Source organism: Pristiophorus japonicus, chromosome 2, assembly GCF_044704955.1.
Source record: "Pristiophorus japonicus isolate sPriJap1 chromosome 2, sPriJap1.hap1, whole genome shotgun sequence".
NCBI classification, from domain to species: domain Eukaryota; kingdom Metazoa; phylum Chordata; class Chondrichthyes; family Pristiophoridae; genus Pristiophorus; species Pristiophorus japonicus.
This window is the reverse complement of record NC_091978.1, coordinates 45628848-45651807: the sequence shown is the minus strand read 5'-3', so window position 1 is coordinate 45651807 and position 22960 is coordinate 45628848. Positions and strand designations below refer to the sequence as shown.

Sequence of the window (22960 nt, the reverse complement as noted above, 5' to 3'; positions counted from 1 at the left end):
CTGGGGGTACAGGTATCTAGGGGTACTGGTATCTGGGGGTACCGGCATCTGTGGGTGCCCGTATCTGGGGGTGCCCGTATCTGGGAGTACCGGTATCTGGGAGTACCGGTATCTAGGGGTACTGGTATCTGGGGGTACTGATATCTGTGGGTGCCCGTATCTGGAGGTGCGGGAGGCGGGGTGGGTGGGTGGCGGGAGAAGCAGCACCTTTAGGAGACACAATCGGGATGTATTTAACAAAGAATGTACAGAAATGGATACTGATGGTGAGACTCCCTGTTTAAAATCCGTGCGATTAACAGAACAACCAAGTGCATCACAATCTTCCCATTTTGAAAAAAAAGAAACATCACACGATAATCACAAGGGAGAATTTGAAAGAGCAGAAATACCTGGCAGAACGGAGAGCCATGCAGAGTGATGCGAATACCCAATAGAATTACCAGCCAGACAGGTATACTCCCCCGCATCCTCAAAAGTAACATTTCGCAAGTACAGAATTTCTATTTCCTTATCCGTTGTGTTAATACCAGCAGTCTACAAGAAACAAAAAGAAACCAAACAGGATAGCAGAAAATGAAGAGAGAGGAGACAACAAGGTAAGGTTTGACCGTAGCACCTCGGTTTAAAGTCCCTGCACACCACAGACCTGAAAGCAGGTGCAAGCACATGTAGAAGAGTCCATCCTGCTCCAGAAAGGTGCGACGTGATAAGGCGTTCCTACCTCCACAACCTGCACATTAGTCAAGAGTTCCCTTCACCAGGCTCTCACTCACTCTGTCCCATTATTAGGCATGCAAAAGCAACAAACAAAAAAAGTCTTTGAACTCGGGAGGAAAAAAAAAATTGACCCACAATATGCTGGATTGCTTCATGTCAGGTTTAAAGAAGGAGTAATGTTTACAGAAGCTGTAAAATTAGGTGGAGGGAAAGAGGGGGAAGGAAAGGTTGAGGACTTAAATATAACAGCAGTGAGTAACATTTTAAGAGCAGCCAATGGTTTATTTAATGTAATGTACTCTTGTAAGTTAGTAAAAGTGAGAGGAAAAGGAGGAGGGGCGGAATTCGGAAATGTGTTAAGGATGGAATGCAATCCTCCTGTATTGTGGGAATTTTTTCCATAGCAAAGGGCAGCAGAGTGTTTTCTTTTAATGCATAGCAGGCAAAGAGGAAAGGTTACTTGTGGTTGGCAGGCAGCCTACATCAGTCGAGCTCAGTAACACACGAGGGAGTTTCTTGCTCCACATCGAGGTGGGGGGAGGGGGGGGGGTTATTTGGAGGTTAAAGGTCGTCGTCGGGGATTCGAGGGCCTGGGACAGAGTTGTGCCTTTACCTGGTTTCGGTTTGTTGACGTACAGCCAGTGCAGCTTTTCAGCCGTGCCAACGAAATTGGTGGCTCTGCACAGATATTCGCCCTCATCCTGTTCTGTCACATTGTAAAGAATGAGTTTAGCGTCCGCTTCAGCGGTACTACTTATCCACGACTGCAAGAATAGATCACACAGAACAGATCAGTTGGTTCAGATCCAGCTCCACACGGTAGGGCTGCAGCCCATTGGTAGCAGTAGACATTTCCGACTGGAGACTTCTGGATGGGGCGGGGATGGAGTGTACTTAATAAAAAACAACTCTGCAATGTTCTCATTGGTTGAACTGTACCATCGTGCGCCCGAGATGTTGGGCACGTGGCCTTCCTAGCAAACCTTTCTCAGGTGCCAGGAGGCGAAAACCCCAACCTCATTATTCCTTTTGCCCAACACAGCATGGGGACTACCCATGGTGACCCCTGACCTCGGTCCGCTCAGGGAACCAGCTTTAAACCCTGTTTTAACAACTATTCTGCCAGGAGATGCCTCCTTGCTGTGATCAAATATTAAAACGGACTGCAGTGAAGTCTTGTGGTAACAATACCGTTGGGATCGACATCTGCTTTGTTGGACTATTCTGGCCTAATGTGATCGATCATTTTGGGGATCTCTGATTCTCAAACCTCTAACCGAATCACATTCTCAGAAATCAATACATTTCAAAAGCCTTGTTCCTGGGATACCATTAGTGAATCCTTGATTACGGAAGGAAAAAAAAACCCTCCAAACATTCTCCCATTTTTGATGACACAAAATAGTCCTTCCTTTAAACCTCGGGCTGAATCCAAATGATTTCCAAAGTGCCTCAATCCAAGCTGTGGTGGAAGCAAGCTGGGCTGAAGGGAGCGAGTGTGGGTTGAGGGGGTGGGTTTCTAACATTAAGTCTAATGGATGATCCCACCTGCCCATTAAACAAGAAAACAATCCCTGACCTGCACCGTGAGAAAAACCCAGTGAACAAATCCGGATCCTCAGCTTGCGTTGCGGAACTCCACAAATTGGAGGTTCGATCCTCAGGGCCCCCAATCCAGGTCAAGCTGGCTGTGCACAGGCCTCAGCCCAGGCGTTATTTCCCTGCCCAGCCACCGCCACTGAAGGGAGCAGATTTGATGGCAGAGCCTTTAATACAAGCGGAACCCACGAGCAACGGAGTCCCGTTAAAGAGCAGGCTCTGCTGGCCCCCCCCCCCCCCCCACCGTGAGATTCTGTATTTAAAGGAGCACTGTCGCACCTGCATGGATTTCATTTTGGAGAATGTTCCGTTTCCCAGTGTAATATAGGCACCTGTGAGGATGACCCACAGGCTTGTAGAGCTGTTGAAAATTTTTTTTTTAAAAAACAAAACAAAAACAAAAAGAAAAGAGGGCAGTTAAAAGTGTCTGGAGTGTCCCCCAGATTGGGGGGGCACTCGATCTAATGTTTATTTTGTCTCCCCCAAAAGAGTTGTAGAGCTGTTGAGTTGTGAGTGGCTTAGCCAGTCACGTGATGTTCACAAGACTCAATAAAACCCCAACCAGTTGGGTTCGGGGGGGATCCACGATGAGGCAGGTGGTTGTGAGCCTGGTGGATGAACTGGTAATGTGGAGTGTGATTGTTAAAACCGTTTGCTCATAAACCAACTAGTTCTTAATAGCAATGTGTTGCTATGAATTCTTAAGCAAAGAACCCATGAAGCAAATACATTACAGCGGGAAACTACGATGTTTGCTGCTAGTATAGTTCAAAGTTCATCCTATGGGTTTGTGAACTTTGGCTGTGCTTTTTTGGGGGGGGGAGGGGAAGGGAAGGGAAGACAATATTACATTTTAATGAGCACAAAAAAGACTATTACACTATTTCTCAGAGATGTAATTAGAGACCTGATTGACACTGTACATCTAATAGACTCAGTGCAGCCATGCTCCTTTAATAACTCATGATTCTAAACCCATACATTTGTAAAAATGCTTTCCCTTATTCAGGTTCAGCAGTGTGTTGCGGGGGTTGGGGAGAGGTGGGTGGGGGGGGGGAGGGGGGGAGGGGAATCACTCCGCGTTTTTAACTTGAGCCCCAGGAATCTGTTTCTGTCACCATCTGCCACACTCTATAAATGAGCCGTTACAACCTCCAGCAAGGCCTCCAGGCAGGAGAAGAGCAGGTGTTGCACTTTCCAGGGCCCCTCCACCCCCCCCTCCCCTCACAGCCCCGCCCCCATCACTATCTCCCCCCCCGGCCCTAGCTGCGCTCCCCCTCTCCATTAGTTAGATTGCGGATTGCTGACCCCGGAGAGAATGGTACTTAGCTGATTACAAGGGAAAGTCAATTGTTTGCAACCACTAGTTGGTTTTCACTCCGATCCACTCAGCATTCTCACTGCCTCTCTGGCGCTTGATGTGAAGTCTCAGCAGTCAGAGAGCAAACCGCAATGTGAAAGCTCGCAGGATTTTTTTTAAATTCAGTCCCGGGATGTGGGTGTTCCTGACAAGACGGACACTTATTGCCCAGCTCCTCATTGCCCTGAGAAGGTGGTGGCTTGCTCGGTCACTTTGGAGGGCGGTTAAGTGTCAACCACGTTGGTGTGGGACTGGAGTCACGTATAGGCCATATAGGGGCGGCAGGTTCGCTTCCCACATCTGTGAACCAATTGGGCTTTTACGACAGCTTCATGGTCACTTTTACTGTTACCACGTGTCACGTTAGAGGCCAGATTATTTGCCTTACTTAGAAAAGAACTTGCATTTATATAGCGCCTTTCACACTCTCAAGATGTCCCAAAGCACTTTACAACCAATGAAGTACTTTTTAAAGAATAGTCACTGTTGTAATGCAGGAAATGTGGCAGCCAATTCGCGCACAGCAAGCTCCCATAAACAGCAATGTGATAATGAGCCGATAATCTATTTTAATGATATTGGTTGAGTGATAAATATTGGTCAGAACTCCCCTGTTCTTCTTTGAATAGTGCCATGGGATCTTTAACATCCGCCTGAGAGGGGCAGACGGGGCCTCGGTTTAACGACTCATCCAAAAGGTGCACCTCTGACAGTGCAGCTCTCTCTCCCTCAGCACTGTACTGAAGTGTCGGCCTAGATTTTTGTGCCCCTGGAGTGGGACTCAGAGGCAAGCTAGCTATCCACTGAGCCACGGCTAATACAGTATTACACAATGCTATTACATAAAGTTACATAAACACAGAATTACATTATTACATAATGTCTGATGTAAGCAGCTGAAACTGGCCTTCAGACCTTGTACAAACGAGGCAAAGCTCGATTAATGGGACACTGCTTTCACTGCAAGGTGCTTGGCCTAACCCTCCTCCCTCGGGGAGCGAGAAGCGATGTGTGTCACGTACATCTACGAGCTCAGGTGACGCCCCGTGCATCTGGAAGCATCTTACATCATTGCGCCGTCTATAAACCAAAAACAAGCTGGCCACACACTTTTTCAGGAAGATGCTGCACCTTTAATCAGGCTGTGACTTGTTTGCACACATAGTTACTAGGCCGATTCCTGAACAATAAGCTGTCTGATTTGATGGGGGGGGGGAGGTGGTGTGACACCTCGTGAATCGCCACGTTACGTGGAGTCGGGTCTACTGCCCCCAAGGCTGCACTACTGCCTCAGAACGCCCAGCTATACCGAAGCACTACTTCAGCCCTGTTTTTACAGAAGAAGTGCGTCTTTTTTTTATCCCTTTCGACTTCTCTTAAAGAGAAAGCTGTTTGGTTCCAGGCCAGTGGTCCCTCATTCCTGGCAGGGCTGTTAAGTACACGTGATACCATTGTGCGCCCTGGATCTATTTGAAAATCCCCTCCGTGCCCACTGTGCACATTCCACACACATTCTGCTCATGTCCCCCCCCACCACAACCCTCATGCCCTTTTCCCTATTATCCTCCCTGATCCCAGATTTAAGGGGAACTTGGTTACACAACACGGCAGCTCAAAGTGGCTGTGCTGAGTCCACAGATACAAGCGTCTCGCCGACCAGCTCACACAACAGTGGATAAACAGAGGCTTAAAGTCTTTCCTGTGGTTTGTTTTAGGGTATAAGCATTTCGGCCTCGCTGTCAGCCTTGGTGCACACACAGCTCTTCAAGTTGGACTGGGCAGGAATCCCGGCAATTTAAAATAAAAATCGAATTTGTATGACAATGTGCAGTCGGACGTCAGGCAGTGCATTCAGTGAACATCTCACGGTGCCACCACGCCAGGGACAACAACAACAACTTGTATTTATATAGCGCCTTTTACACAGTGAAACGTCCCAAGGCGCATCACAGGAAAATTGTGAGATTAAAATTTGACACCGAGCCGCATAAAGAGAAATTAGGACAGGTGAAAGAGGTAGGTTTTAAAGGGTATTTTGAAGGAGGAAAGAGAGGTAGAGAGATTAAGGGAGGGAATTCTGGAGCTTAGGGCCCCGGCAATGGAAGGCACGGCCACCACTGGTTGAGCGATTATAATCAGGGATGCTCAAGAGGGCAGAATTAGAGGAGCACAGACATCTCGGGGGGGCCGGGAAGGGGGGGGGGTGGGGTCGTTGTGAGGCTGGAGGAGATTATAGAGATAGGGAGAGGCGAGGCCAGGGAGGGATTTGAAAATAAGGATGAGAATTTTGAATTTGAAGCTTTGCTTAACTGGAAGCCAATGTAGGTCAGTGAGCACAGGGCTGATGGGTGAGTGGGACTTTGTGCGAGTTAGGACACGGGCAGTCGAGTTTTGGATCACCTCTAGTTTACGTAGGGTAGAATGTGGGAGGCCAGCCAGGAGTGTGTTGCAATAGTCAAGTCTAGAGATTACAAAGACATGGATGAGGGCTTCAGCAGTGGATGAGCTGAGGCAAGGGCGGAGACGGGCAATGTTACGGAGGTGGAAATAGGCAGTCTTAGTTATGCTGCGGATATGTAGTCGGAAGCTTATTTCAGGGTCAAATATGACACCAAGGTTGTGAACAGTCTGGTTCAGCCTCAGACAGAAGGCAGGGAGAGGGATGGAGTCAGTTGTGAACATCTCACTGTGCCACCAGGCTCACTGACACTGCCACCACGCCAGAGACAATAGCTGACTTTAGTGGAGCTGAGGATCACAGGTGCCATTGCTTTATGGTCTCCCACTAAACCAGCTGCATTTCTATGATTGGATTCAGGGATTTTTACAGGTGTTTTTGGCGGGGGGGAATCCATTCCATGATTCCTTCTGATGCGCGAGTCGATTTGATTTCAAGGTTAAAGGTGTTCTAAGACTGTACTGAGTTGCTGCACTTGAAGATTCTTCAAACACGAGTTTCAAAAGGATGAACTCTCTGCTATCTTGCCCGAAAGGCCTTTCTTCATGTGTGAGGGTGGGCGCATGTGCACACACACACACACACACAACAAAAGGATGGTCTGGGCTTTAATTCCTCGTCTGAGTTGGGTTAGCTAAAGGTAGAAAGTGGGGATGCTATAATTAGACTCAGCATCCCAGAGCCAGGCTGGGGAAATGAATAGCGACTGTGGGCCAGGCCTCCCAGTGTGCTTGGTTCGGTCGGTGTAACATTGGCCGGTGCATTCACTCACTCACCCATCAGTGGAACCGTCAGTTTAAGTTTGCCAACGCTCCGATGAGAATTTAAAATGCTCATCCTTGAGTTCAAATCCCTCCACGTCCTCGCCGCTCCCTCCCTTCCTACAACCCTTCGAGATCTCTGCGTTCCTCCAACTGTGGCCTCTCATGCATCTCCAACTCCTTCCGCCCCACCGTTGGCGGACGTGCCTTCAGCCATCTCGGCCCTAAGCTCTGGAATACACTTTCTAAACCTCTCTGCCTCTCTCTCCTCCTTTAAGACCCCCATAAAAACCTATCTCTTTGACCTCACCCTAACTTTAGTCACTCCTCCTAATATCTCCTTCTTTGGCTTGGCATCCTATTTTTTCAACTAACACTCCTGCAAAGCGCCTTGGGATGTTTTTCTACATTAAAGGCGCTATTGGTGGCCATGCCTTCTGTTGCCTCGGTCCCAAGCTCTGGAACTCCCTGCCTAAATCTCTCCGCCTCTCTAACCTCCTTCAAAACGCTCCTTAGAACATACTTATGAAGATAGGTTAAGTAGGTTGGGCCTATACACATTGGAGTTCAGAAGAATGAGAGGTAATCTTATTGAAACATATAAGATAATGAGGGGGCTCGACAAGATGGATGCAGAGAGGATATTTCCACTCATAGGGGAAACTAAAACTAGGGGACATAGTCTCAAAATAAGGGGACCGCCCATTTAAAACTGAGATGAGGAGGAATTTCTTCTCTTAGAGGGTTTAAATCTCTGGAATTCTCTGCCCCAGAGAGCTGTGGAGGCCGGGTCATTGAATATATTTAAGGTGGAGATAGACAGATTTTTGAGCGATAAGGGAGTAAAGGGTTATGGGGAGCGGGCAGGGAAGTGAAACTGAGTCCATGATCAGATCAGCCATGATCTTATTGAATGGTGGAGCAGGCTCAAGGGGCCGAATGGCCAAATCCTGCTCCTATTTCTTATGTTCTTATACCTCTTAGACCAAGTTTTTGGTCACCTGCGCTAATTTCTACTTATGTGGCTCGGTGTCAATTTTTAAAATCTCATAATACTCCTGTGAAGCCCCTTGGGACGTTTCCCTATGTTAAAGGCGCTGTATATATGCAAGTTGCCGTTGGTCCCTGAGTATTTGCGGATAATAATTACATTCTCGCTGCGTGTATGAATTCTACTGAGACCACAGATGGTATTCTTGACCGACGCGTCGAACTGCGGGGCTACTCAACAATCCTTCTACTTACTTTCAGCACCATGACGTACGGAGCGCCGTCTGGCCCCAATTTGCTGCCGTTCACTTCCACATGCTTCAGCCACTGGATGTGTGGCTGTGCATCGCTGAAGACCTTGCAGTGGAATTCTACATCACTGCCCACAACCACCGATTGGTTTGCAGGCAGCCCGGCCTGGAGGATGGGCCGATGGGGAGACCGCTCTATGAATGAAGGAGACACGTCAGATTAAAACAAGGTAACGTCTGCAACATTATTTTGGAATAAATAATTAAATTATTATTAGTCATTCTGTCGGGTACAAGATTTTCATTGAATCGTAGAAGTTTGCAGCGCGGAAGGAGGCCATTCTGGCCCATTGTGTCCTCACCGGCCGACCAAGTGCTATTCAGCCTAATCCCACTTCCCAGCTCTAGGTCCATAGCCCTGCAGGTTATGGCACATTGAAATACTTTTTAAATGTGGTGAGGGTTTCTGTCTCTACCACCCTTTCAGGCAGTGAGTTCCAGACCCCCACCACCCTCTGGGTGAAAACATTTCCCCTCAAATCCCCTCTAAACCTCCTCTCAATTACTTTAATTCTAAGTCCCTCTGGTTGTTGACCCCTCTGCTAAGGGAAACAGCTCCTTCCTATCCACTCTATCTAGACCCCTCATAATTTTATACACCTCAATTAGATCTTCACTCAGCCTCCTCGGTTTCAAGGAAAACAACCCCAGCCTATCCAATCTTTCCTCATAGCTAAATTTCTCCAGTCCAGGTAACATCCTCGTAAATCTCCTCTGTACTTTCTCTCGTGCAATCACATCTTTCCTGTAATGTAATGACCAGAATTGCACGCAGTACTCTCGCTGTGGCCTAACTAGTGTTTTATCAATATTTGGACTAAGCTGCTTGATAAGGTAGTAGAGTCAAGGGAAATGGTGTTGGATGCCAGGCTGAGAGAGTAGAGTACTGGAGGGATGAGGTGAATGAATGACCTTCTCTCACCGTTGACTGGGAACACTATAGGCAGCTTTATCATGAGTATACAAAGGCATGGATCTAGAAAGGCCAATTGGTGCATCTGACTCATTCCCTTCACAGGCCATATTGCTGTACTATGAACTCTACCCAATCCACGTGATCTTGAGAAAGACAGCCAACTGCAGATAAACTCCAAGAGAATTAAATTCTCGTGAAAACTCTTCCCGTTCCACTAAACTCCAGACTCCTTGATCCAATTGACACCAGCCATTACAACACTAGGTTCGACAAGTGATCCGGTGGTGTATGATTCATCCTTCTCAACTTCAATTCTGTTCGGTTTTAATTTGCACGCATGCCAATCTCTCCGCTGGCATTGTCCATTTTACCAGGATCCAACCCCCCAAACCACTTGTACTTGGTAGCTTTCTCCCTTACTTCAAAAACCTCCTTCAAATCTCTCCGACTGTGCCCTTGGCCCCTTCCTGTCCTCTTCTTGTTGTCATCCTATCCTTCTTGCTAAACTGCTCAAAAATGTTCCATGAGGTGTGCAATATACATGCAAATTATTGTTGCTTGTCCCTAAGATGGCCGTGACAGTACAATTTTCTTCTACCTGCTGCCACTTAAAAGACTTGCATTTATATAGCGCCTTTTACGACCACCGGACGTCTCAAAGTGCTTTACAGCCAATGAAATACTTTTAGGAGTGTAGTCACTGTTGTAATGTGGGAAACGCAGCAGCCAGTTTGCGCACAGCAAGCTCCCTCAAACATCCGTGTGATAATGACCAGATCATCTGTTTTTGTGATGTTGATTGAGGGATATATATTGGCCAGGACACCGGGGATATCTCCCCTGCTCTTCAAAATAGTGCCACGGGATCTTTTACGTTCAGCTGAGAGAGCAGACATTGGTTTAACATCTCATCTGAAAGACAGCACCTCCGACAGTGCAGCACTCCCTCAGTGCTGCACTGGAGTGGCAGCCTAGATTTATGTGCTCAAGTGGTAGAAATGCAGTGTGACTGTGGTTGCATCATCATCATCATCATAGGCAGTCCCTCGAAATCGAGGAAGACTTGCTTCCACTCTCATAGAAACATAGAAACATAGAAAATAGGTGCAGGAGTAGGCCATTCGGCCCTTCGAGCCTGCACCGCCATTCAATGAGTTCATGGCTGAACATGCAACCTCAGTACCCCATTCCTGCTTTCTCGCCATACCCCTTGATCCCCCTAGTAGTAAGGACTATATCTAACTCCTTTTTGAATATATTTAGTGAATTGGCCTCAACAACTTTCTGGGTGAAGAAGTTTCTCCTCATCTCAGTCCTAAATGGCTTACCCCTTATCCTTAGACTGTGACCCCTGGTTCTGGACTTCCCCAACATTGGGAACATTCTTCCTGCATCTAACCTGTCTAAACCCGTCAGAATTTTAAACGTTTCTATGAGATCCCCTCTCATTCTTCTGAACTTCAGTGAATACAAGCCCAGTTGATCCAGTCTTTCTTGATATGTCAGTCCCGCCATCCCGGGAATCAGTCTGGTGAACCTTTGCTGCACTCCCTCAATAGCAAGAATGTCCTTCCTCAAGTTAGGAGACCAAAACTGTACACAATACTCCAGGTGTGGCCTTACCAAGGCCCTGTACAACTGTAGCAATACCTCCCTGCCCCTGTACTCAAATCCCCTAACTATGAAGGCCAACATGCCACTTGCTTTCTTAACCACCTGCTGTACCTGCATGCCAACCTTCAATGACTGATGTACCATGACACCCAGGTCTTGTTGCACCTCCCCTTTTCCTAATCTGTCACCATTCAGATAATAGTCTGTCTCTCTGTTTTTACCACCAAAGTGGATAACCTCACATTTATCCACATTGTACTTCATCTGCCATGCATTTGCCCACTCACCTAACCTATCCAAGTCACTCTGCAGCCTCATAGCATCCTCCTCAAAGTGAGTTCTCAGGTGACTGAACAGTCCAATACGGGAATTACAGTCTCTGTCACAGGTGGGACAGACAGTCGCTGGAGGAAAGGGAGGGTGGGACTAGTTTGCTGCACGCTCCTTCCGCTGCCTGCGCTTGATCTCTGCATGCTCCCGGCGACGAGACTCGAGGTGCTCAGCGCCCTCCCGGATGTTCTTCCTCCACTTAGGGCGGTCTTTGGCCAGGGACTCCCAGGTGTCGGTGGGGATGTTGCACTTTATCAAGGGAGGCTTTGAGGGTGTCCTTGAAACGTTTCCTCTGTCCACCTGGGTGATCGCTTGCCGTGTAGGAGTTCCGAGTACAGCGCTTGCTTTGGGAGTCTCGTGTCAGGCATGCGGACAATGTGGTTGCACATTATAAGTGGCTCGTGCATCACCTTCTTGCGGTGAGAACCTGGTCCTGAACCACAGCTCTAAACGGAATAAAACGCCAATTTGAGCCCGCAGTGCGACATCTGCACAGCTGGCGTGCCGATCGATACAGGCAAGACCCAACCAGCCAAGTCTACAACTGGCATGAAATAATGTAGCAGGTAAACTGGGGAAGCCCATCCCTTTAAATACAAGTCATTTGCTGTAAGCACTTGGGTGGGAATGTGTTCTATCATCAATAAAGATGACTTTGAATAAAAAATTTAATTATATCTCATCCCATTGTAACTCACTGACTGTGACAGTTAATTTGAAGTGTTAACTCCCTTTTTAATACGTTTGTTTCAAATCAGCTTTTGCCGTGTCCAACAACACAGCCTTCTTCCCCTCACTGTTAGCAGAGTAACTGTAGTCTTTAATCAAGTTACGACAGGAATGATAGATTAGGGAGTTGTAGTGTTTTGGGACTGGGCCCAGCTCCTGGTGTAAGTACGAGTTAGTATGACCTTAAACGATGCAGTAATATTTTTACAATGAAGTCTGGCTGTTTCTTTTTAAAGACAGAGTTTGATGTGTTTGTATGAAATGAACACACACACACACACACACACACACACTATAGAGACCGTTGATATAGGTGTGATGGAGGAGCATCATGGGTCATACATTCTCTTCCCATCTCCCCAACACTAATGGGAGGCTTTGTAAGCACGGTGGGGAAAAAGGCTCCCCATGATGGCTCATTTGGCGAAAGGACTGTGTGGCTTTAGCCCTAGGCATACACAGTGAGTACTGAGCGTAATCTCTCACTATTGTCAACACTAATGGTGGTCAGAGATTATGAAGACAATGCATGTTAAAGTTAGGTTCCCCTTCCTCTACTTTTCTCTCCTCTCCTAAAATCGTTTCCCCTGGAGTATGATTCCACAGGTGTCTGTCGCCACCCTCCAGCATGCTCCCCCGCCCCCCCCACCCCAGGTGAGAGCCTCAACACTGAAGCCTGGATTTTCCAATTGCCGTTATTTAAAGCCACTGTCTAACCCATTTATTTATGCCACCGATCAGAACACCCGGGATTCGAGTCCTTGCAGGACTATCCTACCATCTCACCCGAACCCGATCCCAGCCACTCTCAGCAAACGGCCACGTGCATTCTATCATTCTATCTACAGGGGTCGCTGTGTAGCAATCAGGAGCAAGAGCCCTGGATAGTTTTCCATTCACTAATGCAGACCTGAGCCCCTGGTTGACGTCAGCTAACTTGGCACAAGCCAAGCATTTGAGTACGGCGGAGGGAGAGAGACTTTTATATCTGAGCCATTGAGACGGCTGAAGACCTTACTTATAACAATCTCTCGTCAGCCTGTGGCTCAGTGGGTGGCACTCTCACTTCTGAGTCACTTCAAGTCCCACTCCCGAGACCTGAGCACAAGATCTAGGCTGACACTCCACTGCAGTGCTGAGCGAGTGCTGCACTGTCGGAGGTGCCGTCTTTCAGATGAGGCTTTAAACTGAGGTCCCATCTGCTCTCTCAGGTGGACGTTAAAAAAAATCCCATGGCACTATTTCGAAGTAGAGCAGGGGAGTTCTCACCGGTATCCTGGCCGATAATTATCCTTCGAGTAACATCACTAAAATAGATTTTCTGGTCATTATCACATTACTGTTTGTGGGAGCTTGCTGTGCGCAAACTAGCTGCGGCGTTTCCTACATTACAACAGTGACTACACTTCAAAAGTACTTCATTGGCTGTAAAGTGCTTTGGGATGTCCTGTGTTCTTGAAAGGCGCTATATAAATGCAAGTTTTTCTTTCTTTCTGACGACTGTTATTGTAAAAGTAGTGGGTAAGGGTATCAATTCACCGCCAGCGTTGATACTTCCCACAATACTTGATGACCGAGGATTACTGATGTACTGTCACCCAGACAACAGCAAATCCTCACTTTTGAATAGATTTCAACAAAAGCCGATACAAGGTTGAGAAAACTCAATAATTCAGCTTTAAATGAGAGCTATCTAATGCTCCTTTCAACCCCTCAAACCTCTTTCTAGGCTTATTATTTTCCATGCAGTAAAACTGGTTAACATTGACTTACTGGGCTTATTGGAATGCACAATGACATCTGACTGAAGGTGATCTCATTTGAATCCCTAATCGATACAACAAGATAAGAGGAAATGGCCCATAGGCTCCTTGCAATTTATTACCCACTCCCTAAAGGTTTGGGCAATTGGATTTTTGCAATTACCCTTAATGTACTACAAATTATTGTTATTACAGACAAAAGTAATTATTGTGATTTTTACAATAACAATAAATCACTATAATTTAAAACTCCTACTTTCATCTTCCGTTCCATTCTATAAGTGCCCCTCCAGTGCAGAGGGTGAGAAAAGGCCCACTCCTTCCACAGACCATATATTGTCTCTCTGTTATGGTCTCATTCCATCCATTTAATGTCCCGCAGGGCAATTCTGCATAAATACTCCCAGATCCCCAAAGGTAATCAAGCTAAACTCCAGGATATTCATCCATCTCCGTCATACAATCCCACTGGCCCACAATAACAGCCCTCCCCATTCTCCTCGTACAGTACTCGATCTTCTCCGTACTTTCCTATTCCTAGAACCTCGAACATTGTTCTCACCTCGTTATTTCTTCAGACCCTTTTTAAAGGATTTAATTGAATCTGTTTCTGCTGCTTTTGCCAGGAGCTTGTTTTACCTGCCCAGTTTCCAGACCTCTGCCAGTACCACTTGGTTACCGGCCTCCAGAAAGGGCATAAAGTCGACTTGGGCTTCAGATTCCACTCCTTGGGGGCAATTTTGACCTTAGCCAATAGTGTAAAATGGGCAACACTGATTATGCCACCTCTCTTCCTATTAAATCCAGGCTGACACTCCAGTGCAGTGCTGAGGGAGTGCTGCACTGTCAGAAGTGCCGCCTTATAGATGAGGCGTTAAACCGAGGCCCCGTCTGCTCCCTGAAATGAATGCAAAAGATCCCGTGGCACTATTTCGAAGAAGAGCAGGGGAGTTCTCCCCGGTGTCCTGGTCAATATTTATCCCTCAATCAACATAACAAAAACAGATTATCTGGTCATTATCACATTGCTGTTTCTGGGAGCTTGCTGTGCGCAAGTTGGCTGCCGCGTTTCCCACACTACAACAGTGACTGTACTCTAAAAGTACGTCATTGACTGTGAAGCGCTTTGAGACGGCCGGTGGCCGTGAAAGGTGCTATATAAATGCAAGTCTTTCTTTCTATGAAATAGAAATCAGGAGAGATGTATAACGGGCGGCTGAATCAATACAGGTTAAACCTCCCTTATCCGAAGCCCTCACGACCTGGCCTGTTCTGAATAAGGGATTTTTCCAGACGAGGGGTGGTCACGATAAATTGGATGGTACAGGTACTGAGCAAGGGGATATTGGGGCTGGCTGGCTTGAGGCTGGGAGTGCGGCAGAGAGATCATGGGGGGGGGCGGGGGGGGGGGGGGTGGATCACGGGGTCAGGCCAGCGATGGCAGGAGTCAGCAGCGAGGAAGGACTTCAATTTGTTCAATTTATTCATGTCGGAGTTCTGCGCATGCGCCACCCGGTGGCCGGTAATGGTTCTGGACGAGGGGTGGTTCTGGATAAGGGAGTTCTGGATAAGGGAGGTTCAACCTGTATTACCCAAAGTCAAAATTAACTCCTTCCCTCTTGAGCAGCAGGCTGCTTCCTCCAGAAGGTCTCTCTCAGATCAAAAATGTAACGTCTGGTGAACTTCAGGTACAACCCCATTGGTACGCCACCCTCTGCACCATCAAGTATCTGCCCATACCAGTCAGGACCCAGGAGATCCTAACTCCTATTCTTAGTCAGCATTCAGCTAATTGGATCTCAGCTGAGGGCATGGTAGAGGTGTTGCAAAAGGGTTAGGGAGTTGACAATCAGTCAAGGTTCCGTTATCCTGATCGCTATACACTGACCCCTACTGAAAAATCCAGAGTGTAGATCAGATGAAGAGAGGATCGGGCTTGGCTCTGATGTCCTCTTAAGCAAGGTCACCGTTGAGTTTCACCCATGACTAATAGCCACCTTGGTGAGGCACAGCAAGATGTCCAGGGCAACTGAAACCACAGCCCAGTGAGGGAATCAATGGTTCAAGAAACAATGACTGAGCAAACAAGGAACCTTGCATTGATATAACACTTCTCGCCTCTAATTCTGCCCGCCTGAGCATCCCCGATTATAATCGCTCAACCATTGGTGGCTGTGTCTTCTGTTGCCTGGGCCCCAAGCTCTGGAACTACCTGCCTAAACCTCCCCGCCTCTCTACCTCTCTTTTCTCCTTCAAGACATTCCTTAAAACATACCTCTTTGACCAAGCTTTTGGTCAGCTGCGTTAATTTCTACTTATGCGGCTCGGTGTCAAATTTTTATTGGATAATACGCCTGTGAAGCGCTGTGGGACATTTTAACTACATTAAAGTGCTATATAAATACAAATTGTTGTTGGTCACATCCTCAGGATAACCCAACGCACTTTACAATCAATGGATTACTTTTGAACTGCAGACACTGTTAAATAGGCAAATGTCGCAGCTAATGTGTGCATAGCAGGATCCCATAAACTGCAACGGAATGAATGACCAGCGAATCAGTTTTTGGGGTGGTGGTGATGCGTGGCTGGACGAACTCCTTGCTCTACTTTTGATAGTGTCATCGATAGTCCTTATTACTTCTATAGTCCTTACTACTAGGGGGATCATGGGGTATGGCGAGAAAGCAGGAATGGGGTACTGAAGTTGCATGTTCAGCCATGAACTCATTGAATGGTGGTGCAGGCTTGAAGGGCCGAATGGCCTACTCCTGCCCCTATTTTCTATGAACAGGCAGACGGGACCTCAAGCTTAACATCTCAAACCAAGAGCTGGCACTTCTGACAATATAGCTCCCCCTCAGTTCTGATGGGGAGAGTCAACCGAGACAATGTGCTCAAGTCCTGGACTGGAGCTTGAACCCCTGACTTCAGCACGCTCATTACCAATGCCGCACATTGTGACTTTCACCCATATTTGTTAGCAGCCCGATAAAACTGAAGGGAGTTGCCTTACCGAGTACGTCCAGCTGGTAGGTGTGGGTAATGCTGCCATACTTGTTCGCCACCACACAAGTGTAATTGCCCCGGTCCGAGGGAACCACACTCTCCATCACCAAACTCCACTGCTGGTGCCGCAACTAGAGAAAGACATCGGATAAAAGATGGTCACCGGGTTTCTGCAGGAGCTCTGAATACCCATTTGGTTTCTGAATTGGTGAGTCGAAGACCCCTTTTCAGTAAGTGGAAGAAACAGAACAAGCTCCTTGGCCAGATCACCTACTAGTTCATCAGCTAACTGCGGATCAGCGCGGTAGTACATTTGGGCGATGTGTTGTGCAGCTTCTACTTGCAAAGCTCAAACACCCTCCCGGTTCAGTCAGTGAATGTGTAAGCCAGCGTGTGCAACACAGAGCTGAACTGAGCAGGAGGCGCCCGGCCTTGATCCCTGGTCAGCGCAGAGAACAGCTTCTCTCAGCAAATGATAAGCAGCCTGGGTTCCCATGGCCGATCACTGTCCAGTGACCTGTCCCTGGTTGGGACTGCTGCCTGTGTGATGTCGATGAGGACCAGGCTGTGATCTCTCCTTCATAGCTTGATGAGGCCCACTGTCGCGGCTCAGGAGTAGCACTTGGTGAGGTACAAGAGGGCTGACAATGGGCACTGCCTTCAGGGAAAAGCTTCCAGGTGTGTTTCAAGTCTTTATGCTTCAGTGCACACTATGGGTTATGGCTCTATATAACCAGTTTCTGGGAGAATTGGAGGCTTTGATGACACAAAAAGCTGCCGATGTTTCTACTGCTTGGACAACAGATCCCGCCGACGCCTTAAAAGCTTTGCAAGAAATAACAGGCGTGTCAGCTAAACATGTTTAATATGTTTCAGAACATGTTTGGCTGTGAAATTTCAGACGGGGAAAACAAAGTGCTGTTCGAGATCAACACATCTCCGATCCGCTGCTTTACTCCCCAGCCAAAGAACTCATTTGAAACTCCTTGCTTGTGGAAATTTTTAAAATTGAAAACCCATGCTATGTTATATAGGTTCAGGGGATCAGTGCACAACTGGAGTTCCGTGACTGCTGCCAGCCACTCTCCTCGGTTATTTTTTTTCCTGCTGTCACTCCTACGCAAAGCCGGAAGCCCCACCATTCCCATCGCGACAAAGGGGAGGGTATCCATCTCTATGCCTTCAACGTTAACTGGAGGCCTGACAGCAGTTCATGTGGCCGGGTCAAATACATTAAAGAGAGTCACTGACTGAGGGAGTACTGCACTCCATCAGTGTAAGACTGGTCTCAAGAAGGCCATTAACAGCCCACAGTTCCAGCAGAATGCTTCTGAGGACACGGTCCCAGGAGTGAGTGTTGGCTGGCAGCCATTTTAGCTCCCTCAAAGGGTCCTTGCCATTTACGCTGACTGCATGAGGAAGACAGAGGAATGGCCATGGGAGTTCAGTCCCATTCCCTGAGCCAGCTGAACACCATAAAGATGTCAAGTCTCACATATCTGCTGCAAGAATCATTTTCCTTTTTTGTTAAAAAGGTTTGCTTTTTCCTGGCAAAATTAACAAACCATTTCCGTGCGCTTACAATCTACGTAATTGTTTTGCTCAAGGTATTTATTTCATTGGCGAATCCAGCACAGGGTTGGACAGACCCTGCCCGGATCAATTCATTGAAAGGCTACTTTGTTGTCTCTAAGGGTTGCATGTGGAATGAAATGAGTTCGGGAGCACAAAACTGCCCCTAAATCAGCACCAATCAGCAACGTCACTCTGATAGACCGAACGAGGGAGGGTATGGGAAATGAGGGGGGGGGCGGGGGGGAGAAACACATGTTACACTGGAATGTTAGGAAGTGCACTCGAGTGGTGGTGGACATTGAAAGACATTGTGGGGCAAGAGTAGAGGCAGCCTCACTCTGCATCTGTCTGAGCTACATTGGGCCTGGGGTTGTTACATAGGATATACAGCACAGAAACAGGCCATTTGGCCCATCCAGTCCACACCGGCGTTTATACGCCACTCGAGCCTCCGCCCATCTTTCCTCATCTAGCGTGTTTGATGCTGAGAGTGGGCACCTGAAATTGAAAGTGTTCATTCGCCAGCAATACCAGCTCTCCCTCACATTGACAAGTATTTCTGTTGGTGTGATGTGGCAATACTCTCCATCCATGCACAGTAAACACTATTGGTGATCGGGGTCGCTTTTACTCTCTCTTGTATCGCTGTATGTTCGTTAACAGTCACTGAACCTCACTCCCGATCACGATCCAGTGACTCCACTGGGACAGTGCACACGGGGGACGACGGTGGGCGTGGACAGGACTAGGCTCGGCTGTGATGCCCCATGTGTTCGAATAGCCCGGTGGCACTAAACATCGAGCTTCGCACATGAATAATGGCCGCTTGGGTGAAGAAAAAAATCGGTGAGCGATCAAAGCCCAGAGAAGTGCACTGCAGACATCAGCCAGTGGTTTTAGAAGATAACAGCGAGAGAATAAAGTTGACGTCTCTGAGCTGCTGTTTAGAACGAGAACGGAGAAAAAAAGCAGAAACGCATTTGGACACTTTTGTTACAGCTTACAAGACAATTGCCGGCTTCCTTGGTTGGTAAAGGATTAAAACAAGCCTTTTATTCATGCAGTTAAGCGTGCAATGTCACATGGGCTTTAGAAGGATTATAAAATATTGCAGATTCCTCAAAGGATTTAAGTGCTGCTTTAAAGTGGGATTTTAGACTGAATACCAACTTGAATCTTCTGGTTTATGTGTCATTCTGAGGTGGAGGCAGCATGTTTAGATAAATGTAACAAAACTTAACAGCATTTCAGACTGTTGTATGTGGTTTTCTATATTTTTTTAGTAGGTTTAGAGCTGTTGTTAAAAGCGGTGATTTTTCTGCTTGCTCTGGTGTGTTTGCAATTTCTCTGCTGTTGTTCTTTAAGAAGTTTCAGCTCGTTCACCACTAATAACGGGCCGCAGTCAGTCTGCAGGGCCATCCCAGTCTCCGGGGAGGAGGGCAGGAGGAAATTGTGGAGGGAAGCAATGCCATTTTTCTCTATCTTTGAGGGTGACGGTGGAGAGATCAAGCTGGACATTGCCCGATGGAGACATTGTTGAGCCTGCCCTATTTCCTGGGGTTAGTCCCATTTGAATAACAGTGACGGGCTCCTGATGGGATTTCCTTTTAGCATAGAGCGCCCTCCACCCCACCCCCTCCCTCTCTGTCTGTCTGTCTGTCTGTCTGTGGGAGAGTGGAAAATGGCTGCTGCAGGAATCAGGCGCTCCCAACAGCATAATGGGCCGGCCCCCTCCAGGCCAGCTGAACAAGAGGCTCAGTTTATCTGTTATCATTGTAAAACTCTGACTGGAGTGTGATCAATTGTTTCAGAATGCGGGGGGGGGGGGCAAGGGCATGTTTACCTTTTAACCCCCCCCCCCCCCCCCCCCGCAAAATGGCGACAATGGGAAGCAGCCTTTGTTTTTAAATTATTGCTTTGTCTGTATTTGTTGCCAATTTTTAAGGCATGAAACAGGACTTAAACCTGAAATTGGATTGAAATCTCCAGTGTGCTTCCCTTTGGATTAGCTGCTGAGCGTAAATGGGGGAGTCTGTGAACTACATTTTTCAAAGGCCTGCTGTTGACCCAAGTCAAAATACGGACTGGGGGCCCTGGCAGACTGCTCAGCGTGCAGTGCCCCCTCTTGTACGCCAGTGTTGGGGAAAATACTGTCAAAACATTGCTCACCCTGCGCGTCAGACTCTAAACAAACGGGCGAGGACAGAGAGTCGCTGGAGCAATTCTCGGGCCTTCTGACGGAAGGCCCTATCCAGTATTTTTTTAAAGTGCCGGTACCTTTCATCATCTATATCTGCTGACAAGCTGTGTCTGCAGCAGGCTGTCCTGCCCTACCTCCTTCTGGTGGTAGTTCTAATCCGCCCGATTCACCCCGGCCTGCTCGCTCCCGTCACATTATCCATCCTGTCAGTGTGACGGTGCCGTTGGCAACAGGTCCCTTGAGTTAAAGGGTCGTCGTCGGAGCCGCAAGGAATGAAGATGGCTGAGAATAGTTTTGTTTGGGGATGGAGGCTGTGGGCCTCGAGGGCTCCACAGGCCTGGAATGACCTGACTGTAAAGTTTCATAAGCCCTCTGGCCTTAACGGTCACGTGACCAGCAGTGACCCCGCCGGAGCAGCGAATGACCGCTGCGATTGGTTGAAACCTGAGAAGCCGAGGCCGGTCGGGAGTAACGGCTCACCTTGATGCCCCCGATGCGGTGTTCACCCTTGAACTCTTTGCTGTTCTTCAGCCAGTGGATGGTGGGAATGGGGTTCCCTGCAGCAGGGCAGCGGAAGCGAACGGTGTTAGCCGCAGGCACTGCATGAAGTTTCTTCTCCATCCGGTCGGGACGGGTCCAGTATGGGGCGCCTGAAAACATCAATAAATTCATCAATAAATTAAAAAAAGGTGACAGTTTGCATCAATGGCCGACACAACCAAAAAAAACCACGAATCGCCCTTATTTAACCTTAAATCTCAACGGCAGCGTCGCTGAAGACATGCTCAGGTGGAACGTGAGACTCGAGAGGGCTGGAGCCTCACACTCCAGCCCTCTCGAGTCTCACGTTCCACCGACTGCAACGCGTCCATAGCTCTGTTGCCGCACTGAGTAGCATTCTGCTGTCACTCCCACACTTGCTGACTGTTATAGCCCCCTCCCTGCCCCCAGTGCTTCAAATCCCCGGAGGCCTTGTCCCACCCGTACCCCTTCCAGCTGGAGATCTTTCCGCTCGCCCTTTGGTCCGTGGACACTGGCCTACCCATGCAGCCCATCACCTCTCCACCATTGGTGACGGAACCTTAAGCTGTATGAGCCCTATTCTCTAGGACTGACTCCATGTCTCAGTGGTCAGCACCCTCACCCCCGAGTCAGAGGCTTGTGGGTTCGAGTCGCACTCCAGGGCCTTGAGCACATAAATCTACGGCGACACTCCAGGGCAGTGCTGAGGGAGTGCTGCACTGCCGGAGGTGCAGTCATTCGGATGTGACGGTAAACTGAGGCCCTGTCTCCCTCTCAAGTGGATGCAAAAGATCCCATGGCACTATTTCGAAGAAGAGCAAGGGAGTTCTCCCCGGTGTTCTGGACAATCTTTGTCACTAAAACACATTATCACATTGCTGTTTATGGTAGCTTGCTGTGCGCAATTTTAGCTGCCGAGTTTCCTACATTACAACAGTGACTAAACTTCAAAAAGTACTTTATTGGCCGTAAAGCGCTTTGGGAGGCCCAGTGGTCGTGAAAGGCGCTATATGAATCCAAGTTTTTCTATCCTTCTTTCTCCCAAATACCTTACGATTTCTCACCCTTTCTCCAAAAGGTTCCTCACAATCTATATTTTCCACTGTGCTGCTGCAGGTGTTTGGACCCTTGGGACATTCTGCACTCTAAAAGCACTATCACAATGAAAGTTGTTACTGTTCAACGCTATGTAGAGCTGCTCCTGCAAGGCCTTGGAGAGGGTGCGGAAGAAACTAACGGGAATGGCACCAGGGATGAGGGACTCTTCAGTTAAAGACACTCTCAATACCTACCTGTTCAACCATGCCTCTCCTTACTCCCCTACCTAATGCTTGGTGACCATTTCTACTCCTCTGCTAAGCACCTAGGTGTTTTTCTCCTCTGTTGAAAAGGTGGTATATAACTGTAAGTTGATTGCTGCTAAGAGAGAGAACTTTTCACACGGCCAAACCTTAGCTCAATCACACCTCTAAAGCTCGGACCGTCTGACAAGAGACTCATAAAAGCACACTCCGCTTATTTTACAACCGCTAGTGTTGGCGCGTCCAACAATTCCAACCTGAAATAATTGAAGGGCAGTTTGCCAAATTCTTATTCCGTATCAATGATCAGAGCAGCCGAGCTATGAGCAGGGAAACTGCTCCAACGGGACCCGAAACATTAAAGAATAGCTCTCGGAGAAAAAGGTCGGAGCCAAATGATGGTTGTCGGGTGTCTGGAGTGAGCAATTACAATGGGGAAGCAGACGGGGACAGCATGATAGCTGCTAATAGCACAATAATGGCTTTCAAAATAGTTGGGATAGTGCAAACATTTCCTGTGCCCAAAAAAATATGCGCAGAGAGGTTTTATTTCAACTGCAACATAATCATATGCAGCGGGCTGCGCTTCCCCCTGTTGTCGAATAGCCCCTTGTCCGAAGGGGGGGGGGGCGGGGGGGCAGCGCCTGTGGAATCGCACTCCAGAACGGAGCCAGTACTTTCAGGAGACGGAGGGGAGTAAACTGGAGGCATAATGATGATCACATTTGCTGGCTACGGAACCAGTTGATAACAAGACTTGTGAACGCTATTTTCAGGCGCTCTGCTGCACGATTAGAAAGAC

The 22960-nt window shown here is 47.9% G+C and overlaps 1 protein-coding gene across 6 annotated transcripts in view; it reads right to left on the bottom strand.

The window, feature by feature from the left end:
* fgfr3 (fibroblast growth factor receptor 3) overlaps positions 1–22960 on the bottom strand; it is a 212913-nt gene that overhangs the window by 51903 nt on the left and 138050 nt on the right. For 3 of the 6 annotated variants that reach the window (XM_070866913.1, XM_070866912.1, XM_070866914.1), the window contains exons 5-8: positions 20816–20985; positions 16568–16691; positions 8144–8334; positions 1334–1484 (exon numbers count right to left, since the gene is read on the bottom strand). In XM_070866913.1, coding sequence (XP_070723014.1) covers positions 1334–1484; positions 8144–8334; positions 16568–16691; positions 20816–20985 — 636 coding nt within the window. Of the gene's footprint in view, positions 1–392; positions 538–1333; positions 1485–8143; positions 8335–16567; positions 16692–20815; positions 20986–22960 lie in introns of all 6 variants that reach the window. The other 3 variants (XM_070866915.1, XM_070866916.1, XM_070866917.1) reach the window with 2 other exon arrangements.